Source organism: Impatiens glandulifera, chromosome 4 (genome assembly GCF_907164915.1).
Source record: "Impatiens glandulifera chromosome 4, dImpGla2.1, whole genome shotgun sequence".
NCBI classification, from domain to species: domain Eukaryota; kingdom Viridiplantae; phylum Streptophyta; class Magnoliopsida; order Ericales; family Balsaminaceae; genus Impatiens; species Impatiens glandulifera.
In genome coordinates, this window is record NC_061865.1 from 8,792,893 (window position 1) to 8,815,026 (window position 22,134).

General features: G+C 32.1%; 2 protein-coding genes across 3 annotated transcripts; one reads left to right on the forward strand and one right to left on the reverse strand.

The window, feature by feature from the left end:
* Positions 1 to 955: 955 nt before the first annotated feature.
* LOC124935697 (protein SPA, chloroplastic) lies at positions 956 to 3,860 on the forward strand. The gene is made up of 4 exons (XM_047476117.1): positions 956 to 1,318; positions 1,397 to 1,433; positions 2,936 to 3,019; positions 3,681 to 3,860. Exons 1-4 carry the CDS (start codon positions 1,007 to 1,009, stop codon positions 3,731 to 3,733), a joined length of 486 nt encoding a protein of 161 aa, XP_047332073.1. The 5' UTR covers positions 956 to 1,006; the 3' UTR covers positions 3,734 to 3,860.
* A 994-nt stretch (positions 3,861 to 4,854) lies between these two features.
* LOC124935782 lies at positions 4,855 to 8,323 on the reverse strand. 2 transcript variants are annotated; one of them, XM_047476207.1, is made up of 4 exons: positions 8,203 to 8,323; positions 6,714 to 6,939; positions 5,912 to 6,159; positions 4,855 to 5,380 (listed from the first exon to the last, which is right to left on the reverse strand). In XM_047476207.1, exons 2-4 carry the CDS (start codon positions 6,928 to 6,930, stop codon positions 5,069 to 5,071), a joined length of 777 nt encoding a protein of 258 aa, XP_047332163.1. In that variant the 5' UTR covers positions 6,931 to 6,939; positions 8,203 to 8,323; the 3' UTR covers positions 4,855 to 5,068. The 2 variants fall into 2 exon arrangements, with proteins under 2 accessions (XP_047332163.1, XP_047332162.1); XM_047476206.1 differs by having other exon boundaries at positions 5,912 to 6,193.
* Between the last annotated feature and the right edge of the window lie 13,811 nt (positions 8,324 to 22,134).

Below are 22,134 nucleotides of genomic sequence, written 5' to 3' on the forward strand. Positions count from 1 at the left end.
AGACCGTATTTAAAACGGGTACGGAGGATGAAGTGCAAAATCTTTTTCTCGAGTATCACCAAACTTCGAATCAAAACAAAACTCTAGTGAAAAAATCGTTTGTACAAGTAGACTTTTTTTTATTGATTTTCCTAAAATCAATTGACGACTTTGTCTTCAAAGAAATAATCTTCCTTAAACTAACTATGTTTAATTAATATAAACTAGGATTTCATAAAAATCAAATCGGTTATTTGATTACCACATATTCTCATATTATTAAAATTTAAATAAAATTAATTATTTTTGTAATTAATTTTAAAAAGTTGTTAGATGTTATCAAAATCTTTCAAAATAATGTTTTATTTTAAAATATGTATGACACGCAAACTAATGTTGAAATCGTCGAACTTCGAGCCATTTCATGTGCGTTTCTAGGGTTACACAAACATATTAAAATATATTTAAAAAATCATAAAACATAGCCCACATATAGTATGATTTTTTTTTAAAATTTCTGTATAATGAGGCGAATTGGGGGCGAAAAATAGGTTGACATACCGTCCCATTCTACTTTTAGATTTGTTTTTACTATCTTTCTCGCATTGTTTGTTTTTTAGGAATTCCAAGATTATCGTTATACCATATTATTTAATAAAAAAAAGTCTTTCATAAAATTATATAAACTAATATTTTAATATTACATGTATTGAAATTTTATATTATTATAGAAAATAAATTTAAAATTTTTTTTAAATTTATTGAAAATAAATACTTTTAATAATATTATATATTTAATTATGTTTATTATTCTTAGCTCCTACAACAAATTATATTTGTAATTCTAGTTTGAAATTTCATATTTTATAATTTCGATTGGTACAATAAATTATCATTAAAATAATATTTTGTGGTTAGGTACTTGAAGCTTAATAATAGTAATAAAGCAAAGAAGCATATGCTTTTAAACAAAAGTTTGGTCGGTCATGCATCAACTAAACTCCACAAACTTCAATTTGGTCTATCCATGGCGACTCTCTTCCATTCATCACTTCATCGGTTTCATCCTCTTTCATCATCATCACCATCATCTTCTTCTACAGCGTCTGTGCATTCTTCTCTTTCCTCTTTCAGCGTTCTTCCTCCCTTTCAATACCCTAGAATTTCTCAACTCCTGCTTCTGTCCTCTTCGAAATTCCAACTATTCCACTCAACCAAGCTTTTCTCCCATCCCGTTTTGCTATTTGCTGGGTTCGAAACCCCTCCCGACACTCAAACATTTATCGCAACGATAAGCGTTTTGGCTGCCATTTCCATCTCACTATTCCTTGGTCTAAAGGTAAATCCTTTTCTGTCAAATTCGTAATATTACCGTCTTTTAGATGCATAATTGTTGATTATTTTTTCTGGGTTTTAGGGAGATCCAGTTCCTTGTGAGAAATGTGCAGGAAATGGTAATCTCTTTTTCTCTGTTCATCTTCTAATGTTCTTTTATTACAACTTTTGTAGGATGATCAGGAGCATGGAAATGTTGATAATTCTATTGTTAATTCGTGGATGATGGAAACTAATTTGAGGTTGATTAGCTTTATATTTAATCTTCTTCATATTTTCTACAGAAAAAAAAAACAAATTTCTATATTTTGGATCTGTAAATTTAGTATATAGAGAAACACTATATACTATGATGAAAGAATGTAAACAGGACTACATTATTAGCCTCTTAATCATGAAATTATTTTGATGATATGCCATTCTGGACAAGAATAGATGAAGACTCTGTTTAACCTCTATAGAAAATTTAAGGGTATAGAAAATTTAAGGGTAGGTCAAGTGGAAGGAGTCTTGCCTAAATGTTTTAAATTTGATTCTCACAAAGAACGTCGTAAGTTGAAGTGGAGGGACATTTCGTGGTAGTATCTTTTAGAGAATTAACTCTTGTTTAAAGAAAATTTATGAACCACAATTGGTATTTGTAGAAAATGTGATTTTTCCATTCAATTGCAGCTGCTCTACCTTTTTAAAGATATGGAATGGAAGTGAAGTTCACAACCTTAGAATGATATAACCAATGAACTAATAGTTTAACTAAAGAACTTGCATATTTTGTATATTTCATTGAATCGGGTACATTTGTTTGACAAGAATGAATATAGATGTTACAATTTCAGTTCTAATTATTTTGATCACTTAATTCTATTGAATTGAGATAAACTTGTTTTATAATTACACTTGGGCCTTGTTTGAGTTAGGTTATTTGGGTACGAGATATTAGGAGTATAAAAATAATATGAAATAGAATAGTGGGTACTTTGTTGAGGATTTGAATTATGAGAGTGCTGAGTATCTTGTTGACTGGATAGTGGGTTATTTGGAATGAATTCCAACTACCCACATCAAACAAGGCCTTAATATTTGTATAGGCAGATGAGATAGATAGAATGCTCAGAGGCTGTAGAACTAGTATGGTTATTTTTTTTATAATTGGCTTCATTTATAGGGAAAATCTTTAGAGAAACAAGACAAAAGTCCAGTTATGTATTTGGTTCATTGGGCCTAGAACTCTTCGAGTAGGTGTTTTAGAAAGAATGTAGAGTTTTTGCATGAGAATAGACGGTATATGATGTTCATTGTGTTCTGGAAAATGATCCAGGATGATCATCTCTTTTGTTGATTTCAAGAGACAATCAATATTGATATCTCTTGTGAACCTATGTGAAATCTCGGTTGCCAATGTTCTTTTCAGGATTTTGTGCCAGTTGGCTTAAGTGAACTGTCCTAAACTTAAACATGTTTATAGCCATACTCTATGAGCCAATTTTATCATGGTAACAGGATACTAGTTTGTCCTTTTCAATATATACTTGTCAAATGTATATATGTCGTGTATTGACCAGCTTGTATCTTTTGTTTGATCAAATGGGCATTTGAATGTTTTTTTTCTCTTATTGAGTAGGTGGAACAAAATGTGTCTTTTGTAACGATGGTAAGATGAAGAAAGAAACAGGCCTGACTGATTGCAAGGTTTGCAAGGGCGCAGGTAGAATTCTGTTGCAAGGATTTTCCTTTTCGACATAAAATAATTAGTAGTGCCTCTTTGTTTTCTTTCTTCTATCTCTTTCATAGACAGGAAATTTGAAGTGTATCATGCTTCAACATGTCTACCTTTGTTTTGTCTAATTACTCTAGACATGTATGCAAAACCCAAACAAGAATCATTTTGGAAACACGTTTGAAAACATAATTTAGTCTAATTTTCGATCTAGAAACAAAAAGTGTTTCCAAATTTGTAAAATTGGTGAGACGGGTCCACAAACCTCCTCACAGGCAGGAGTTAAACATTGTTTTTTCTCTCTTTTCTCGCATTCTTTTGGACCAGGCTTTGGTTAGCATCTCTTAGGACTTGCATTTTACATGATAGTTTTAATATCACACCATGTTTTGGTTCTTCTTGACTGCCAGAAGTCTCTAAATGTTTCGAGAAGGGTTTGGAGTCTTATTTATAAATGATGGGTCCATATTTACATTGAATGTTTCACAGTTTCATCAATCTTCTTCGGTTTTCATTTCTATTGAATGATGTAGAAAGGTGACACCAATAAGAAAAGACCAAATGGTTAATACTCGATGATAAGATATTTCTGTATATTTGAAATTCCAAGTTGATTATGGTGCTTAATGATTTCCAACTGTTACTTCAGGATTAGTACTCTGCAAGAAGTGTAGCGGTTCTGGATATTCAAGGCGTCTTTGAACTGCTGATTCCAAGGCATCGTCTTGTCTCGTGTATTTTTGGTCTGTAAGGATATTCTTCTGTAAATCTCCTTCTTAATCCTAACAATGGAAAAAGAAAAAAGGAAATAAAATTTTCTTTGTGCATGTCTTTCTTGTTCCTTAATTCTTGTGCTGATGAACTTGAAAAATTCATATTATGCCAATAACAGGAAATATATCATTCTTTAGGGAAAGTAGTATAAGTGCTGACCATATTGTTGTAAATTAACTCTACAAAGCTTTAATTATTAGGGAAATGCTTAACATAGTACTTATTGGAGGTTCAATTGTACAAAACTTCTAAAGGTTTAAATAGAACTTACAAGTCTTTTGTTTGTAGTGTAAGAGTACAATAGTATTGTCTAATATCGGGCTGGCATGAATTCAAGAATTAAAGTTGAGGTGGGCATGAAAAAAATTTAAGAAAAAATTATGGATAAAAACGAATATATGAATTTAAGTTTTATCATTTTTTGAAAATTAAATAAGCAAATATTTATTTAAATTGAAAAAAATTATATCACATCTAAATTTTTGGGTGAACTTGAACACACTTCAACCCTAACTAAAGCAAATCCGTCCAAAAATAATATTTTATTATTTTTATTTTGATTGAGATTAAAATAAATCTACTTACCATGGTAAATGTATTTTATACCAATTTAATGATGTAAACTCTTATTATTTTATTTAAATAAAAAATAATAAACTTACCTAACTAATTTTATAGTTATTACATTTTCTTGTGTTATTTTTTTTTAATTCATTTTATACTTTTACAAGTGACCCATCATTTTAAATAAATTCTAAATTTTCAATGTCTTGTTTTTTTCATCATAAAATGTTAGATTCTTATTCAAAATACTTAGGTTAAAGTTATGAATTATTATATTTTGTTTTATGATAATTAAATCAATATGCACCAAGCTTATTCAGACATCCTATAAATACAAGAAAAAAGTAAAAGCACCTCAGAAATTTCTAAAACAACAAAGTTTAAATGAAAACAGTATCTTTAGTTCAAAATTTTCAAATCTTATTATATCAATATTTAAATGTTTAAAATATAAATAGTTAGAAATTGCATCTTCTTTTCATACATAAACCTTATTATATAACTATATTACTTTCATAATCTTTTCTAATTTAAATAAAGTATCGATACAAGCATAAGTTACAGTCAATAGTGAAATCAAATCAAAACGGGCAAATTGCGAACAGGTTTTATAATCTCATCGTCTACGGGTTATAACCAAAAAGAAAGTTCAAGATAACATACTACCATCTATTCCAATCCATCCAAAAAACAACAAATTCAGTAATAACGCGACCCTGTTTCGTAAGCACGACCACCACCACCACCACCTGCATACGAAGCAGCTCGAGGATCAAATCCATGGTCATCCCTGTGGCCCGCAGGATATCGAGCCCTATGTTCTCTATATGAATCGAACTGATCGGTGGGCCTCGCCGCACTGTTAGAACTGTATTGGTCCACAACTGATTGCTGGTACTGTTGCTCACGGGCAAGGGATTCCCTCCGGAAGAAATCGTCACGCCGGGCAGAGTGTCGTGCCCGAAGAGCAACCAGTTGTTCTTCATATTGTAAATTTATTGCATCTTTTCTCTGAACCATAAAACAAAATATAATCAAATGTGGGTTTAGTTAGATCAGATGTATCTACTATAGGTACTTACATTATCACACTATTCAAAGATTATATAAAATTCAACGACAAGTACAATAGTTGTAAATAAGAGACCAAAGGTAACCGGTTCTATTCATAGTAAGAACGCGCTGAAGTGGGGGTCGTGCTAACTTCTTAAATTCAAAAACAAATAAATAAAATAATAAGGAAGAACTTTTCATTGATTTTTTCATTAATAACACTTGATTTCGCCTTTTGTTTAAGTTTTGTATCGTTTTGTAATTTCATCTATCCAAATCCCGTTTTGGTCTTCTAGAATTTTCAAAATCAGTTTGTCTAGAAGTTAGAGATTACAAATTATCGGTTCATCCTTCTAGCTGAGTTTCTGTGCTTGAGATGACTTCAGATCAACCTAAACACATGCATAGAACTTTCAAACCCATATCCTGAACTAGAATAAAAAAACTGACCTATATCAGGCAAAGTATTTGATGACAAGAAAAACTGACCTCTTTGTGTCGAGCACTTTCAGCATCTTCTGCATCAGTTTGCTCCTTAGATAACTTCATGATGTCCTCAAAGAATCTCTTTTCAAGACCTTCAAATGTTTGCAGCACATGTTTATCTTCACACCCAACATCCATGTCTTCTTCATGACGGTTAGATCTAGGGTCAGTGTTTGCTTCCTTCTTAGTGACAATTTTTGAGTCTAACCTTTGGCCTTGGAAATACGGTCTGGATGCCTCACCTACTTGACCTATGGTAGATTTACAATACCTGAGATCATCTAACTGAAATTTCGGATACAGAACTGAATTAACATTTTAACTTCACTCATTTGCTCTACAAAGAATTCTTTGTTATACGGCACATAAACAATTTCCTAATGGCTCAAGAATTTTTTGATTGGAACTTAACGAAAAGCTGATATTGGTAAGTCGAGCATCATCAGATATGACATATGAAGATGATGATGAATTGCATATCTAAATTCCACAAACAGTATCTCGATAAAGAACTGGTGAAACTCAAAGGCAATAAAAAAGGCTATACAATAAATAAATGATAAAAATTATGTATCTTCGAAGTGATACTAGAAGTCTAGAACACTCTTTGAGGTGTATAAGAAATTGCTAGCTTTTTGACAGATAAAACCTCTATTAAAGTACTTGATAGTATTAGAAAGACAGATCGAACCAGTTTCATGAATTCTTCTCATGGTTGAGACACCCATATCAGAAAAATAATCTTCATTTACTCAACAATATCAATCCATAAGAACATAAAAAGGAGAGGGAATTGTCTACTTGCCTTCATTGAACATATGAGGAGACATTGGGCTTGATCCTTTTGATTCATCTCGTTGCCATCTCCATTGTCCCTCCGCCTTTGAAGCTCCATAGGCATGCTCCTTCTCAGTGATCTCATCCGTTTGTCCTTGATAATGGCTCTGTGAAGACATATGCTGCATTTGAGCATGAGAATATGCATTCCCACCTGAATCTCCATAGTTTCCAGGCCTCCTCATCTTTGCAACCTAAGTAAACTACCGTATTAACATACATAATACTAATGTGTATGTTCATTATTTCTTGTTCCTTTCGATTATTTCAACATGCTTCATACAAGAAATAATGAACCTGTGACAGCCTTGTTTTGAACAGCATAAGCAATAAAAGAAACTATTTGCAAATTACAAATTCTACGTAACATTATACTTTAAACTGAAACAGAAGAATAAGATAACATAAAACAATGCTGATTCAAAGTGACAAGAGATTCTGTAGTTCATACTTCTCAATGATGTGATCCTTTCAAAATTTCATCATGAATATGAAACTTTTACGAATTTCCAGAGCTTAAGAACAATCTACTGAACAGCATAAGCAATAAAAGAAACTGTTTGCAAATTACAAATTCTACGTTACATTATACTTCAGACTGAATCAGAAGAATAAGATAACATAAAACAATGCTGATTCAAAGTGACAAGAGATTCTGTAGTTCATACTTCTCAATGATGTGATCCTTTCAAACTTTCATCATGAATATGAAACTTTTGCAAATTTCAAAAGCTTTAGAACAATCTACTGAACAGCATAAGCAATAAAAGAAACTGTTTGCAAATTGCAAATTACAAATTCTACGTTACATTATACTTCAAACTGAATCAGAAGAATGAGATAACATAAAACAATGATGATTCAAAGTGACAAGAGATTCTGTAGTTCATAATTCTCAATGATGTGATCCTTTCAAGCTTTCTTCGTGAATATAAAACTTTTGCAAATTTCCAGAGCTCAAGAACAATCTACTGAACAGCATAAGCAATAAAAGAAACTGTTTGCAAATTAAAAATTCTACATTACATTATACTTCAAAACAGAAGAATGAGATAGCATAAAACAATGATGATTCAAAGTGACAAGAGATTCTGTAGTTCATACTTCTCAATGATATGATCCTTTCAAGCTTTCGTCATGAATATGAAACTTTTGCAAATTTCCAGAGATGAAGAACAATCTACTGATTCTCCTTCACTATAACCACAAATATCCTAATAACTTATCTCCTCAAATCAATAAAATATCAAAATTCAACTTTACTTATGGCTCAACCGTCTCCAAACAAGCTACTCCGGCCAAAACAACGAGAAATCAAATCAGAAACACACAGGAAAGAGAATATTCGACAAAATCGCAGTTCAGTTCAAGACAACAAACAAATACGGAAGAATGATGACTGAAGTGAGAAAAATCGTTTGAAAAATCAAATAAGAAACCTAATAGAGGTAACCTACCAGCTTTATAGGATTCGAGATAGAGACGATGAAGAACAGAAACTCACTGAATCAATCTACAGTTTCTTTCGCTATCTTCTTTACTAGTTTTTGGAAATGGAAATGGAGAAAAATGGCGATTTCAGATCGGCTTACAGTCTAATCCCTTGTTTTGAAGTTCAAGAAGGCCGGTCCAAACAAACCGGTGAGAAAATCTAGGCCCATTTGAAAACAATTTTTATTTTATTTTTTGTTAATGGGTTTTGATTATAAATTATTAATAAATCTATGTGAACAATTATTTATTTTATTTAATTACTTATTATTGAATAATTTTAAATTATTATGGATTTAAACAAAAATAGATATTTGATTTTGAATATTTATTTATACGAAATAAGTGCTTAAAATTTTACTGATAAAATTAACTAGTTAAATTCATACAATTTTATATTTATAATAAAATTTTATGATTTTTGAGTTTATTAAATTATCTATTAAATATTAAATTACATATTAAAGTATGTTGTTTTATTTTTAGAATTTTGAATATTAAAAGTTATTTAGTTTTAATAAAAAAAATTATGAAGAATCCATGATAAAATGATCTAACTTGTTTGATTTAAGTTTTGTTTGAAAAATCATATTTGATATAATAATATGTTATTTGGATTTTTAGTTTGCTTAATTATTATAATATTATTTTATATTTAAATTTAATAAAAATAAAGTAAACAAAATAAATATGACCGGATAAAAAATAAAAGATAAAAAAATAAGAATAAAAACACAAACTAATTTACTTACATATAGATATGATTTTCAACCTAACAAATTTTTGGAAAAGAGAAAGGAAACAAAAATATCCAAATTATATTAGTGATATTCTCAAGGTTGGTACCTAAATAATTGATTTCGAAACAAAGATTAACGTCAAGATGCGAGTAAGAGAAATAATGAGAAAAAAATGAGAAAAAAAAAGTGATTAAAAATATTACTCTACCCGAACCGAGCTTCCAGTTAATGTTTGCAACAAAATAAAAGAATTGGGAGGTTGAGTTGTTTCCATAAAATTGGTGTATCAAAAAGTACTATTTGCCACATATATTTCTCGTCGTAATTGTAGATTTTTATTATCGTTAGATCGATAATAATGAGACGATTGAAACAATTCTTATAGAGTCAACGAACATGATTACGAACAAAGGATAGTCCAGTTTGTAATCTATTAAAAATGTGGAATCAAGTTGTTTCTCTCAAACGATCTCAAGAAAGTGACTACAATTGTGGTCTGTTATGGTAAATAGTTAACTCAGTTTTGCTCTCATAAATATTACCGAATGGTTTACTTAGATGATTTTTATTTTGCTTTATAAGGCGAATTTCTTTATTTTATTTTAGTATAATAATAATTTTATTATTGTTTTTCTTTATTAACAAATAGTTAGTTTTGACTATTCATAATGTGTTATTGATATATTATTATAGATGATTTGAATTAAATTATTGGCAAGTATCTAGTATCAATATTCTTTACTAATATATAAGGTTTTTAATGTGGTGTTAATTAAGCATTATTACATCTATATCTATACAATCTACCCTATATTAAAATATAAATTAGCATAGTTTGGATAAGAATTTTTAAAAACTTAGGTAATTTGAAAAATAATAATGAGTGAAATGTTGAAAAAGTAGGAATATTTTTGGGTAAAAAGTTTTAAAAAGTATTAATTTATAATAATAAATTAAAAAATAATAATTTAAAAGAATATTTTGGTTAATGAATTATGTGATAGAAAAAAAAGTAATGAATTTATAATTTCTTGAAACTATCCTGATTTGACGATTTAGATAATAAAAAACCGAAACTTACAGACCATATGTGATTTGATGTTTTTATCCATGTCTTTTTAGTCTAATGATAAAGGATAAAGAATATGTTTTACTTTCGACCAAATAAACCAACGTTTAATTGATAGTCAACTATCAAGATTTTGAAAAATCGACACCAATTGTTATGTTGAATTTTTGGATTAAAGAGTGGACTGAAAGTAATCATTTACTCCTAGTGTAGATAACATATTCACTTTAATAAATCAAATATATAATAATATTTAATTTAAATTTGTTTAGTTTACGATTAAACAGATAACTCATGTAATGGTCACATCTATCAATTGAAATTCACGTATATTTATTAAATAATGACTTTATTTTTCTTATTTTTTTAACAAATATACAAATGTATTTATATTTAAACTTTTAAAACTCATTTTTAATTAATTATTCATGTTGGATGCTATAAATGTACAAATGAAATAAGCCATGTATTTAATTTAGAAATTAACTTACCACTCAACTTTTTAAAAGTTTTCTGTATAAAATATAAAAAGATGCGAATTTTAATTTTAATCTAAACAAATTTTAAGATAATATAATATATTTTATTATTATTAGATATATATTAAAAACTGAGTTTATTATACAAAGAATTTAAGATAATTCAATGTACAATTTACTTGAATTTATGTTATTAAATAATATTATATAAAATATGAGTTCAAATTAAAACAGATATAGTTTTAACAGATATTTAATAAATTTGATATCATCTCATTTGAAAAAAATAAAATATTAAAATTTACCATAATAACTAAACATTAAAATCTTATCAAAATCTTAACAATTAATACTTTTAAACATTGTTTACAGACAATCTCTTACACAAAGACAAGAATTGCAATGCTCCCTATCATCCATTCTAAAAACAACTATTATTAAACTAGCGTGTACAAGTCGTCAGCATGGTCATTGTCCAATATATTCATGTAACTTTCGAAACAGACTGAACACATCTCGCTCTCGTCGATATTGTCATCGATAATATTACAACATAGTTCTTCCTTCACCAACGGTTCAACAAGAACGATGGATCCTCTAGTTTCTTGAACAATTTTCATTGATGAGTCACCAATTTCAGCCAATAAATTCTCTACAGAACCATCGATGTGGTTAGCATTAGCAAAATAGGGTTGCAAATTCTCGTGGTTAATATGAGCTTCAACAACAGGCGGCGGCGCCCCAATTCTAACTAACGTGAAGATATCCATCATGATAATGTACGTGGATGATGTCGACTTAGAAAAAGAAGCAATGTTGAACGGGAAGAAACTGAAAACAAAATTTGCTACATCCTTCGCTAGAGCTCTTGTGGTTTCTTCGGAGAAAAAGACGCCTGATTTATGAGCAAAATTATGGAGTTGGCGTTCAACTTGTTCTCGGTCGGAGAAGAACGACATCGCGTCGAACATGGAGTGGCGGAGGGATTTTGTTGAGAAACGAATGATGCTACTACATTTGGAGGAGTATATGTCGTCAACTACATTGAGAATTAAGAGGCAACTCGACTTGGGACAATAATTAATATTTTGGTTCCATTTGAAAAGACGAATCTTTTGAAATTCCACTTTCTCTTTAATCTCCAAGGGTTTCTTCATGATATTGAACATCACCGGTTCAAAACAATGATTTTTTTCCATCACAAACTCCAATTTTCTTTTAATAATTCTCTTGGTGACTCTACAAAGATTAGCATATGGTTTGTTTAAATAGAATATAAAAGCATTAGAATTAGAAACTCATAGATAAAAAAAGGAAATAATTAAATTAACTTTAAGGATAAATTTGGAAACTAAATAATTAATTAAGGAAACTATCATGTAGTTTTAAAAATTTGTATGTATATATTCTATATATTATATATTTCTAAATATATTTATGAAATATATTATAATATATTATATTATTATAATATAAATTATTAAATATTATTTATAATATATCTAATATTCAAAAAAATAAAAAGTTGAATTATTATCACCAAACAAAGAATTGTGTCTGCCGGGAGTCAAACTCGGGTCTATTATCCTAACCGTTGGACTACAAACGCTTTGATGGAGATTATTTTAATTGATAATATACTAAACTGGATAAAATAAAATAAAATAAACACTGTATCAAAAATTAATAGTATTTAATATTTTAAAATATTATATAAAATAAATATAATTTGATACTTTAGTTCACGATGAGATATTAATTTATTAAAAAACAATTCAATATATCAAACAACCCCTAATTAATAATTATCTGATATTTATGGTTTTCTTAATAGGCAAGTTGTTATACATGTGTATACGGGTAAAAAATATGAATACATAAATAAATTAATAAAATTGAAAACTCATATATATTAGATAAATCAAATCTTATCCAAAAGAACAAAAGCTTAAGTTCAATTTACTAAAAATGTGGGTCGATCCTTGCTAAAATAAATTTTTAATTAAAAAATTTTGAATACTTGATATACACAAATTTATTTATGTATGATATTACCAATTATTTTCTATATTAGTGAAGATATTGTTGAGGTGACAATAATAAGAAAATGAATGTTGTGATTATAAAATATTAAATAAAATTCGATAAAATTGTCAAATTATGGCTCCTTATCTAGACAATCAACTTTTTTTTCAAACTTCACATTTTGAAGCTTGAATCTCTTTATTTGTAAAGTTATATAATAACTAAATTTTATTTAAACAGTTTTAATTTTTAAATACCGTTAATTTATTATCAATATAATATTTATAAATAAACAAATAAAATAAAAAATTCGTGACATTAACTTAACTATAGAATTTCAACTAATTGGATTTTTTTAATAGTAATATAATAACGTTTAAAATATAAAATTAGAGTTTTAATACACGAACTCACCACAATAATTCTCTCTCCTAAAATATATATATATTTTTTTTTATATTTTATTATATATATATATATATATATATATATATAAAATAATATTTAAAACATAAGATTAGAAGTTTGATAAAATTAATTTTTTTTTTTTTAACTTCACATTTTGAAGCTTGAATCTCTTTATTTGTAAAGTTATATAATAACTAAATTTTATTTGAACGGTTTCAATTTTTAAACACCGTTAACTTGTTATAAATATAATATTTATAAATAAACAAATAAAATAAAAAAAATACGTTACATTAACTTAACTATAGAATTTCAATTAATTGGATTTTTTAATAATAATATAATAACGTTTAAAATATAAAATTAGAGTTTTAATACACGAACTCACCATATTAATTCTCTCTCCTAAACTATATATATTAAGAGGTATGATAAACCCAACAAAGGGTTAGAGCTAGGAGAGAGAAAAAAGAAAAAAAAATATTTCTACATTTCTGCATATCCTCTTTCACCCAATAGGGTTTCATATTTCTGCATTTCTTTCTCTCTCTGAAACGCATCATTTATTTCTCTTCTCCGGCTGCATTTATTTCTTTCTACGCCAGCATTTACTTCTCTATGGTATCCTTTTTAAGGATCTTTATTATTTTTTTTAATAGATATAGGGTTTAGATTTTATAGATCTAGGGTTTAAATTTTACAGAACTAGGGTTTATATTTTACAGAAGTATTTATGAATTTACACTGTTTGAATTTTCAGAAAACCGAAGCACCGAACTTGAACAACCCAGTAGATGAAGAACTTAACCTGAACAGATCCACCCCTGTTGAACCCGAAAGGTACCCTGAACAGATCTAGTGGTTTCGGGATAAGAAATGGTCCTTCCTTGTCCCGAAATGGTTAGTTTCGGTACAAGAAAGGGTCCTTCCTTGTCCCGAAATGGTTGGTTTCGGGACAAGAAATGGTCCTTCCTTGTCCCGAAATGGTTGGTTTCGGGACAAGAAAGGGTCCTTCCTTTTCCCGAAATAGGTGGTTTCGGACCCCGAAAGGGTCCTTCCTTTTCCCAAAATAGGTGGTTTCGGGACAAGAAATGGTCCTTCCTTGTCCCGAAATGGTTGGTTTCGGGACAAGAAAGGGTCCTTCCTTGTCCCAAAATGGTTGGTTTCGGGACAAGAAATGGTCCTTCCTTGTCCCGAAATGGTTGGTTTCGGGACAAGAAAAGGGTCATTCCTTTTCCCGAAATAGGTGGTTTCGGGTCCCGAAATGGGTGGTTTCAGGACCTGAAATGGTTGGTTTCGGGACCCGAAATGGGTGGTTTCGAGACCCGAAAGGGTGGTTTCAGGTCCCGAAATGAGTGGTTTATGGACATTTTCTTACGGTTTCACTTAATTTTTGCAGTCACATTCCTAGTGTTGGAATGACATTTTCCTCCGAAGAACAACTTCTTGAATTCTACACATCATATGCCCACTTAACGGGATTCGGCATTACCAAATTAGGGAGCAAAAATGTAGGTGGTAAGAGGAAATACTTCAGCGTTGGTTGTGCCAAGAGTTTTATGAAAGAATCGAAGTCAAAAAATAAGTTTCATCAGCCTATACTAATAACGAAGACAAATTGTAAAGCAAAGATTAATGTTGTTATTCGAAATGAAGGGGAATATGTGATAACAAGTATTTCTCTTGAGCACAACCATTCTTTAAGCCCTAAGAGAATACGTCATGTTAGATCCTACAAAGTAATTGACGGAAATGTAAAGAGAAGATTGGATACAAACGATGAAGCTGGAATAACTGTGGCCAAAACATTTCAATCACTTATAGTTGAAGCTAGAGGGTATGAAAACATGTCTTTCGATGAGAGGACATGTAGAAATTACGTTACAGAAGCACGACGGTTGAGGTTAGGGAGTGGGGATGCTGAAGCACTCACTAATTATTTCTTAAGAATGCAAACCAGGAACTCAAACTTCTTCTACCTTATTGATTTGGACGAGGAATCCCGAATTAAAAACGTGTTTTGGGCAGATGGTAGGTGCAGGGCTGCCTTTGAAGATTTTCATGATGTTATCTCTTTCGATACAACATATTTGACAAATCGCTATGACATGCCTTTCGCTCCGTTTGTTGGTGTTAATCATCATGGTCAATCCATTTTGCTTGGATGTGGGTTATTGTCAAGTGAAGATTCAAATTCTTTCACATGGTTGTTTAGAGCTTGGTTGGAATGTATGCATGATAGACCTCCCAATGCCATAATCACAGACCAATGTCGATCCATGGCGATTGCAATTGAGAAGGTATTTCCTAAAACTCATCATCGATTTTGTTTGTGGCATATAATGAAGAAACTTCCTATAAAACTTGGAAGCCATACTGAATACCATATAATAAAGAAGAGGCTGAAAAACATTGTATACAATTCCATAAATATTCAACAATGCGAAGAGGATTGGAATAGACTAATTGAAGATTATCAGTTGGAAGATAATGTTTGGTTGAAATCTTTGTATTTGGAAAGATCTAAATGGATACCTGTTTATGTCAAAGGACAATTTTGGGCCGGGATGTCAACATCTCAACGGAGTGAAAGTATGAACGCCTTCTTTGATGACTACGTGCAGTCCAAAACATCCTCAAACAATTTGTCGAGCAATATGATAGGGCTCTGTTGAGAAATATCGAGAGAGAAAAGAAATTGGATTTCCAATCGTTTAATTCTTTGATACCAACTGTTAGTGAATTTGTCTTCGAAAGGTAGTACCAAAACTTATACACTCCAGATATATTTAGATTGGTTCAAGAAGAAGTTAGAGGTTTGATGTTGTGCGACATCTCAGCCATTGAAGAGGAAGGTTCAGTTTCTATATTTAGAGTTGAGGAAATCATGTTGGGGGTTAATGGAGAACATCTAAGAGATGTTTCTTACAAAGTACATTACACCGAAAAGGATTGCAATGTGAAATGTCAATGTCGATTGTTTGAGTTCAGAGGTATTTTGTGTAGGCATATCATGGCTGTGTTGAAAAAAATGAGGGTGAATGAGGTACCAATGTATTATATAATGGACCGGTGGCGTAAAGATATTAAGCGTGGGTATCAAAATATCACCAACATTTATGATTCAAATATGTCCGTGGAAGAAAAAAAACGTCACAATAGTCTAACTCGATTGATGCAAGAGGTTCAACAAGTTGGAGTAAAATCTGAAGTAACTTGTTCTTTTTGGATGAACGGAATAAAAGGCTTGATGGAACAGTTTATGTCACTTAATCATGGAAGCACTGAAGCATCTAAAGACCAAAGCACAGAAGCATCTCCATCTCCATCTCCATTTCAATCTCCCGCTACATCCATTTTGATACACTCTCCTAACAAAGTTAGAAGTCGAGGACGACCACCAACAAAGAGGAAACAATCTTTAATTGAAAAAATCCCCAAGACTTCGAGATCAAAAAAGAAGGGAAATACGGCCACAACATCTACAGTTTTGGATTCAACACAACAACAACAATGGAATGATCCGCTTTCAACTCAATTATCCTTCACATCACTTTTGTCCTCTCAAGTATATGTCGAAGATAATGCGTGTGGGGATAACATTCAACGAAGATAGTACTTATTTTGATCATGTTGTAACTTTGAATATTTTTACATTTTTATCATTTTTGTCCTTTCATTTTTAACGAAGATAGTCTAACCCAAGTTAAAACAAGTTAAAAACCAAGAGAAAACAAGTTAAAAATCTAAATTTTGGGTCCCGAAACAACATTTCGGGTCCTGAAACAACATTTCGGGCCCCGAAACCACATATTTCGGGTCCCGAATCCCCTTATTTCGGGTCCCAAAATAAGGTGTTTCGGGACCCTAAACCACCCTTTCGGGTCCCGAAACCACCCATTTCGGGTCTTGAAACCACCTTTCGGGTCCCGAAACCACTTAGTTTATACTTGGTTTTTAACTTGTTTTATACTTGGTTTTTAACTTGTTTTAACCTGTTTTAACTTAATTTATACTTGGTTTTTAACTTAGTTTATACATGATTATAATTGAAGACTAGAAAATAATTGAAGACAAAAAATGTACTAAATTAATTAAGAGTTGCTCTTTACATACAACTTATATGTTTCTAGACATTCTACTTTTAAAATGTCTACAAACTTATGTAAGATGTTCTTGATATTTTTGTTTAAGTTTGAACGGATGATCATTGCAGTGTATTTGACTCGCAATGCTTCAAGCATTCCCCTTGCCTGTAGGAAATTATAATTCAGCGGTTATTAATGATTTTTAAAACAAATAAAATGTGAAAATATGTAACTTACATTTTCTATCGTTATACCACAATTCCAATTTGTTGCATCGCCCGTGTAACAATGAATATGTCTCATACAGTATATTCCGCAATCCGTTTTATTTGAATTGTCTTGCCAAGGTAATTTCAAAACATTGAACGGGAATTGGGCAATTTTGGATGCGATCCCTTGGTCGATAGTTTGGAAGTAGTCCACAACGTTCTGTACCTATTTTACCAAAGAAGTTACTAAACACTTTCAAAGAAGTCAATACATTATGTGTAAAAAAGACTTCAACATTACCAGTTGCCGAGTTGTGACATATTTATCATCTCATTCAATATCTGGGTCTAGTGGGAGGTTGTCGATGACTTCAATTGCTTAGTTTCGCATATTGATGACAACCACATAATAGTGATTTTCATATAAAATTGGGAAACATATCTGCAAGAATATTACCAAGATTCAGATGACACATATAATCAAAAATCAGATAATATAAAAAAGGACTTAACAGCTTAGCAGTTTTCATGTATTCGGGAGTTAATTCGAAAATTCTCATTTCTTCAATCATTCTTTCAATAAAAGGTCTTTCGTTCTCCAAAAGTCCTGCAAATGAAATCAACATCACAATAAGAGATAATTGGTTTAAACAACAATGAAAGATATACTGAGACTTACAGAAACGACTGTCGAAAAAATTATTTTCGAGTCGGGAGTTGATTTGCAGTGAAGAGTGATCATGTTTGCCCACGCATCAATAATCCCACTTTCAACATGGCATTCATTTTTCATTGATTGAAATTGCTCTATGTTGATATTGGTAAGCTCAGATACATAGAATACTTCCTTGCTGAAACCAGATAAAGAAGAAAACAAGTTAAAAATCAAACTTTCGGGTCCCGAAACCACTCTTTTCGGGTCCTGAAACCACTCTTTTCAGGTCCCGAAACCACTCTTTTCGGGTCCCGAAACCACCCATTTCGGGTCCCGTCGGGTCCCGAAACCACGTATTTCGGGTCCCGAAACAACATTTCGGGTTCCGAAACTACCTATTTCGGGTCCCGAAACCACACTTTCGGGACCATTAATTCAGCCAAACAAACATGATTTAACAAACATGAAACTATGAAATCTTGATTTACCTCGCATTCAAATCACCTGCATAAATGAATCACACAACGACTTCATCTCGGTATTCCATCTTGACAAAATGATAGAACTCTATATTTCTTTGCTTGTTCTTCTTCAGATATTGAGATTGAAGGCGTGCTGGAAGTTCCATGTATGGATATTTCTTCTGTTTTTTGGAAGCAACCAATTCTTTTCCCGCGACATCATGAATTTGGGCAGACTCGATGATCTTCGTCGGCTTGTTCTGCGTCATGTATGGAGATTGAAGGCGTGCTGGAATTTTCATATGTCGCACTAGATTTCTCCTTCTTTTTCTTGGAGATCCATCTTTTTCAGGTACTTCATCTTCATCTTCATCTTCCTCTTCGAGAACACCCTTTTGACCCACCTCAGTGTGAGCCACCTCAGTGTGAGTCGCCTTAGTGTGAGCCCCCTCACTGTGAGCACGCTCAGTGTGAGTCCCCTCACTGTGAGCACGCTCAGTGTGAGCCCCCTCAGTGTGAGCGTCCTGATCGTTTACCCCATCATCCTCAGTGGGTGTTCGATCTTTGAAGTATCTGTGCATGGCATCCCTAAAAGGTTTATTACTGTCCATTGCTCTATAAATTATGTGGATGGCGTTGTCATACATTGGCGTTGCATCCCAGCCTGAAGTTAAAGATTCCAGTCTTCTCGTGGCTTTTTCAATAAACAACGTACATTTAGCAATCCACGACAAACTCTCTGTAAAACTCAGTTTATCAACGTACGGACCCGCCGTGTTAATAGGTGTTATATTCATAGGTGGTAGGCCTTCATTCATAGGTGTTGGTATTGACCTCCTAGTTGGTGGCCTCTTCCGAGGTGGTGACCTCTTCCGAGGTTCTGCTGCTGCTGCTGCCTCCGCCGCCTTTGGGGTCTCAGACACCCCCTCATTCATATCCTCCTCCTCCTCGTTCTCCCCCACATCATTATCCTCCTCATCGTTCTCCCCCCACATCCCTGGTAGTGGAATTCGTCCCACAACGCTACCGCGTCCGAATCCTCCATTTTCCAACTCCGTATCCAGCCTAAACTTCAAGGTCGTGTCATTCCAACATGACAGTATTGGAAATCGACGGTCATTAACTCCTCCCAGTTGAGGGTTGCTCACCCTTTACACGTAGCACAGCTGAAAACAAACATATGTTAATTAAAACCAATTATTTTTGTAAACAGAGAAGTTAATTAGTGATAACTTACAATAAGGAACGTCTGTGGTCCTTGGAAATGTCGTTTTTCATTCTCCTTCACTTTTGCGCATGATTGAACTAATCCTTCAAGTACAAATTTGCACCAATTGAACTTCTTGATATTATGAACATCTGAAATAGATTTCAGAATTCTATACCTGCAAGTGAAAAAAACATATTTGAGGATTAATTAACATGACATATAAGTTGTCATGCAAATGAAATAACAGAAATGAGATATACCTGGATAGTTGACCTAGGTGATCACACCAGAGAAAGCAACTGACAACAAATAATACGAAGTCTATCTTAAAATTGTTGTCAGCAGCTTTGTTCTCAATCATTTTCGTCGGCATCGCAGTCACTAAAGGAGCGCCATTAAGAGGGTTACCCCATCGAGTCCTAAATGCCTTCAGCTTGTCATCAGTCTCGTTATTCTGATATTCTACAATGTCCAACTCCCCTCTGGGGAGACCCAATATCATTTCAACATCTTCTTCTTCGATTTTCACTTCCTCGCCATTCTCTAGAGTGAAAGAACATTTATCACAGTCAAACTGCCTGACTAGATAACGAGATATCTCCCCGGGGCATTTTGAAAACGATAATGAAAGTAGATGGCCAAAGCCTATTGACTTCACAGCCTCCTTTTGATCATTAGACAGCAATTGCAGAAGATTGTAAAGCCCAAAAGAAGATGTCCTAGTTAAAAAAAGGTTGTGTGGGGCTGCTTTGGGAGCTGCTGCTCTGGGGGATTTCGGAACTAATTTGGGAGCTTTTGGGGATTTGGGAACTGCTTTGGGAGATGATGCTTCTTGGGCATTCCTTTTACGTTTATTTGCCCTACAAAAACAAAAAATAAACATTTAAAAAACATGAAACAGATAATCAGATAAAGATAAACATTTAAAATCAAATATTTACTCATTTCGGGTCCCGAAACACCCTATTTCGGGTCCCGAAACAACATTTCGGGTCCCGAAACCACCCATTTCGGGTCCCGAAACACTCCATTTTGGGTCCCGAAACCACCCATTTCGGGTCCCGAAACCACACTTTCGGGACGCATAACAGCCAATCAAATCAAAATCCAATTTCGGGTCCCGAATCCACACTTTCGGGACTCATAACAGCCAAACATTACAAAATCCGATTTATGGGTCCTGAAACCACCCATTTCGGATCCCAAAACCACACTTTCGGGACTCATAACAGCCAAACATATCAAAATTCAATTTTGGGGTCCCGAAACTGCACATTTCGGGTCCCGAAACTGCACATTTCGGGTCCCGAAACTACACATTTCGGGTCCTGAAACAACACATTTCAGGTCCCGAAACAACACTTTCAGGTCCCGAAACCACACTTTCGGGTCCCGAAACCACACTTTCGGGACCGTTCATTCAAAAAACATATCAAAATCAAATTTCTGGACTATATAATCATACTTTCGGGTCCCCGAAACAACACTTTCGGGTCCCCGAAACAACACTTTCGGGACCCATAACAGCCAAACATATCAAAAATCACATAAATCATCACATAGAAGCAAATACACACAAAATAATCAACCATTTCTATCGTTAAAATCATTAGAATCAGCAGAATCATAAAAAACCATAACCCTAACCCTAACCCTAACCCTAACCCTAACCCTAACCCTAACCGCAAAAACCTAAACGGTCTTCAAATCATCAAAATGTTTTAGGATTCTAAAGGAGATGTTATTTACCTTGTCCTTGGAGATTTTGGAGTCTTGCTTGGAGATGTACCTGGACCACCAGCCTGAAAAAGAGAAAAGATATTCACGAATGCAGACAGTGAAGTGAACGGAAATACCCGAAGGAGAAGACCTACCATTTTCGATCGAAAGAAAGAAGATGAATAAAGTTGAAGAAGTTGGGATGCCGCCGCCGGAGAGAAAAATCGCCTGAGAAAAATGGTCGGAAGTGGTAAATGAAAAGAAGAAAGAGAGAGGAAAGAAGAAAGAGGAAACTGAAACGTTTTTTTTTCTTTTTCTCTCTCCTAGTTGGCAAGGCCACGTAGATTCGTGGCCTTGCTTTCGCTAGTTATTCGTTGAGAATATCATTTCTCATATATTAATTTATTTTTTATATTTTATTTTATATTTTTTTATATATATATATATATATATATATATATATATATATATATAAATAATGTTTAAAACATAAGATTGGAAGTTTGATTCACGTACCTAAAGTTTTCCAGACTATCCACATTTTTTTTATTTTTTCAAATTATCAATTTTTTCAATCTAATTTATTAATTAACCAATTAATTAACCACTCCTCTCTTTTAACCCATTAATTAACTCTTTTTGCTCTTAATTATTTATTAACCTTCTCTTCTTCTCTAATAATAAATTATTAGTTAACTTATTAATTAATTAATTTATAAATTTATAAATATAATATATATATATATACTCTCTTTTCTTTATATTATAAATTTTATATAAATTTTACTTCAATATATAAATCTTTATTATAAATTCATACTTTATTTTCTTTACA

What these genes read in the sequence shown, in the direction of transcription:
- LOC124935697 (XM_047476117.1), top strand. Translation starts at nt 1,007, where the DNA reads ATGGCGACTCTCTTCCATTCATCACTTCATCGGTTTCATCCTCTTTCA. An exon ending in TGAGAAATGTGCAGGAAATG is followed by an intron (nt 1,434 to 2,935) that starts GTAATCTCTTTT and finishes CTTATTGAGTAG; the next exon opens with GTGGAACAAAATGTGTCTTT. An exon ending in CAAGGTTTGCAAGGGCGCAG is followed by an intron (nt 3,020 to 3,680) that starts GTAGAATTCTGT and finishes CTGTTACTTCAG; the next exon opens with GATTAGTACTCTGCAAGAAG.
- LOC124935782 (XM_047476206.1), bottom strand. Translation starts at nt 6,911, where the DNA reads ATGGAGATTCAGGTGGGAATGCATATTCTCATGCTCAAATGCAGCATA. An exon ending in TCCTCATATGTTCAATGAAG is followed by an intron (nt 6,194 to 6,713) that starts GCAAGTAGACAA and finishes CCGAAATTTCAG; the next exon opens with TTAGATGATCTCAGGTATTG. An exon ending in AAAGTGCTCGACACAAAGAG is followed by an intron (nt 5,381 to 5,911) that starts GTCAGTTTTTCT and finishes TTTATGGTTCAG; the next exon opens with AGAAAAGATGCAATAAATTT.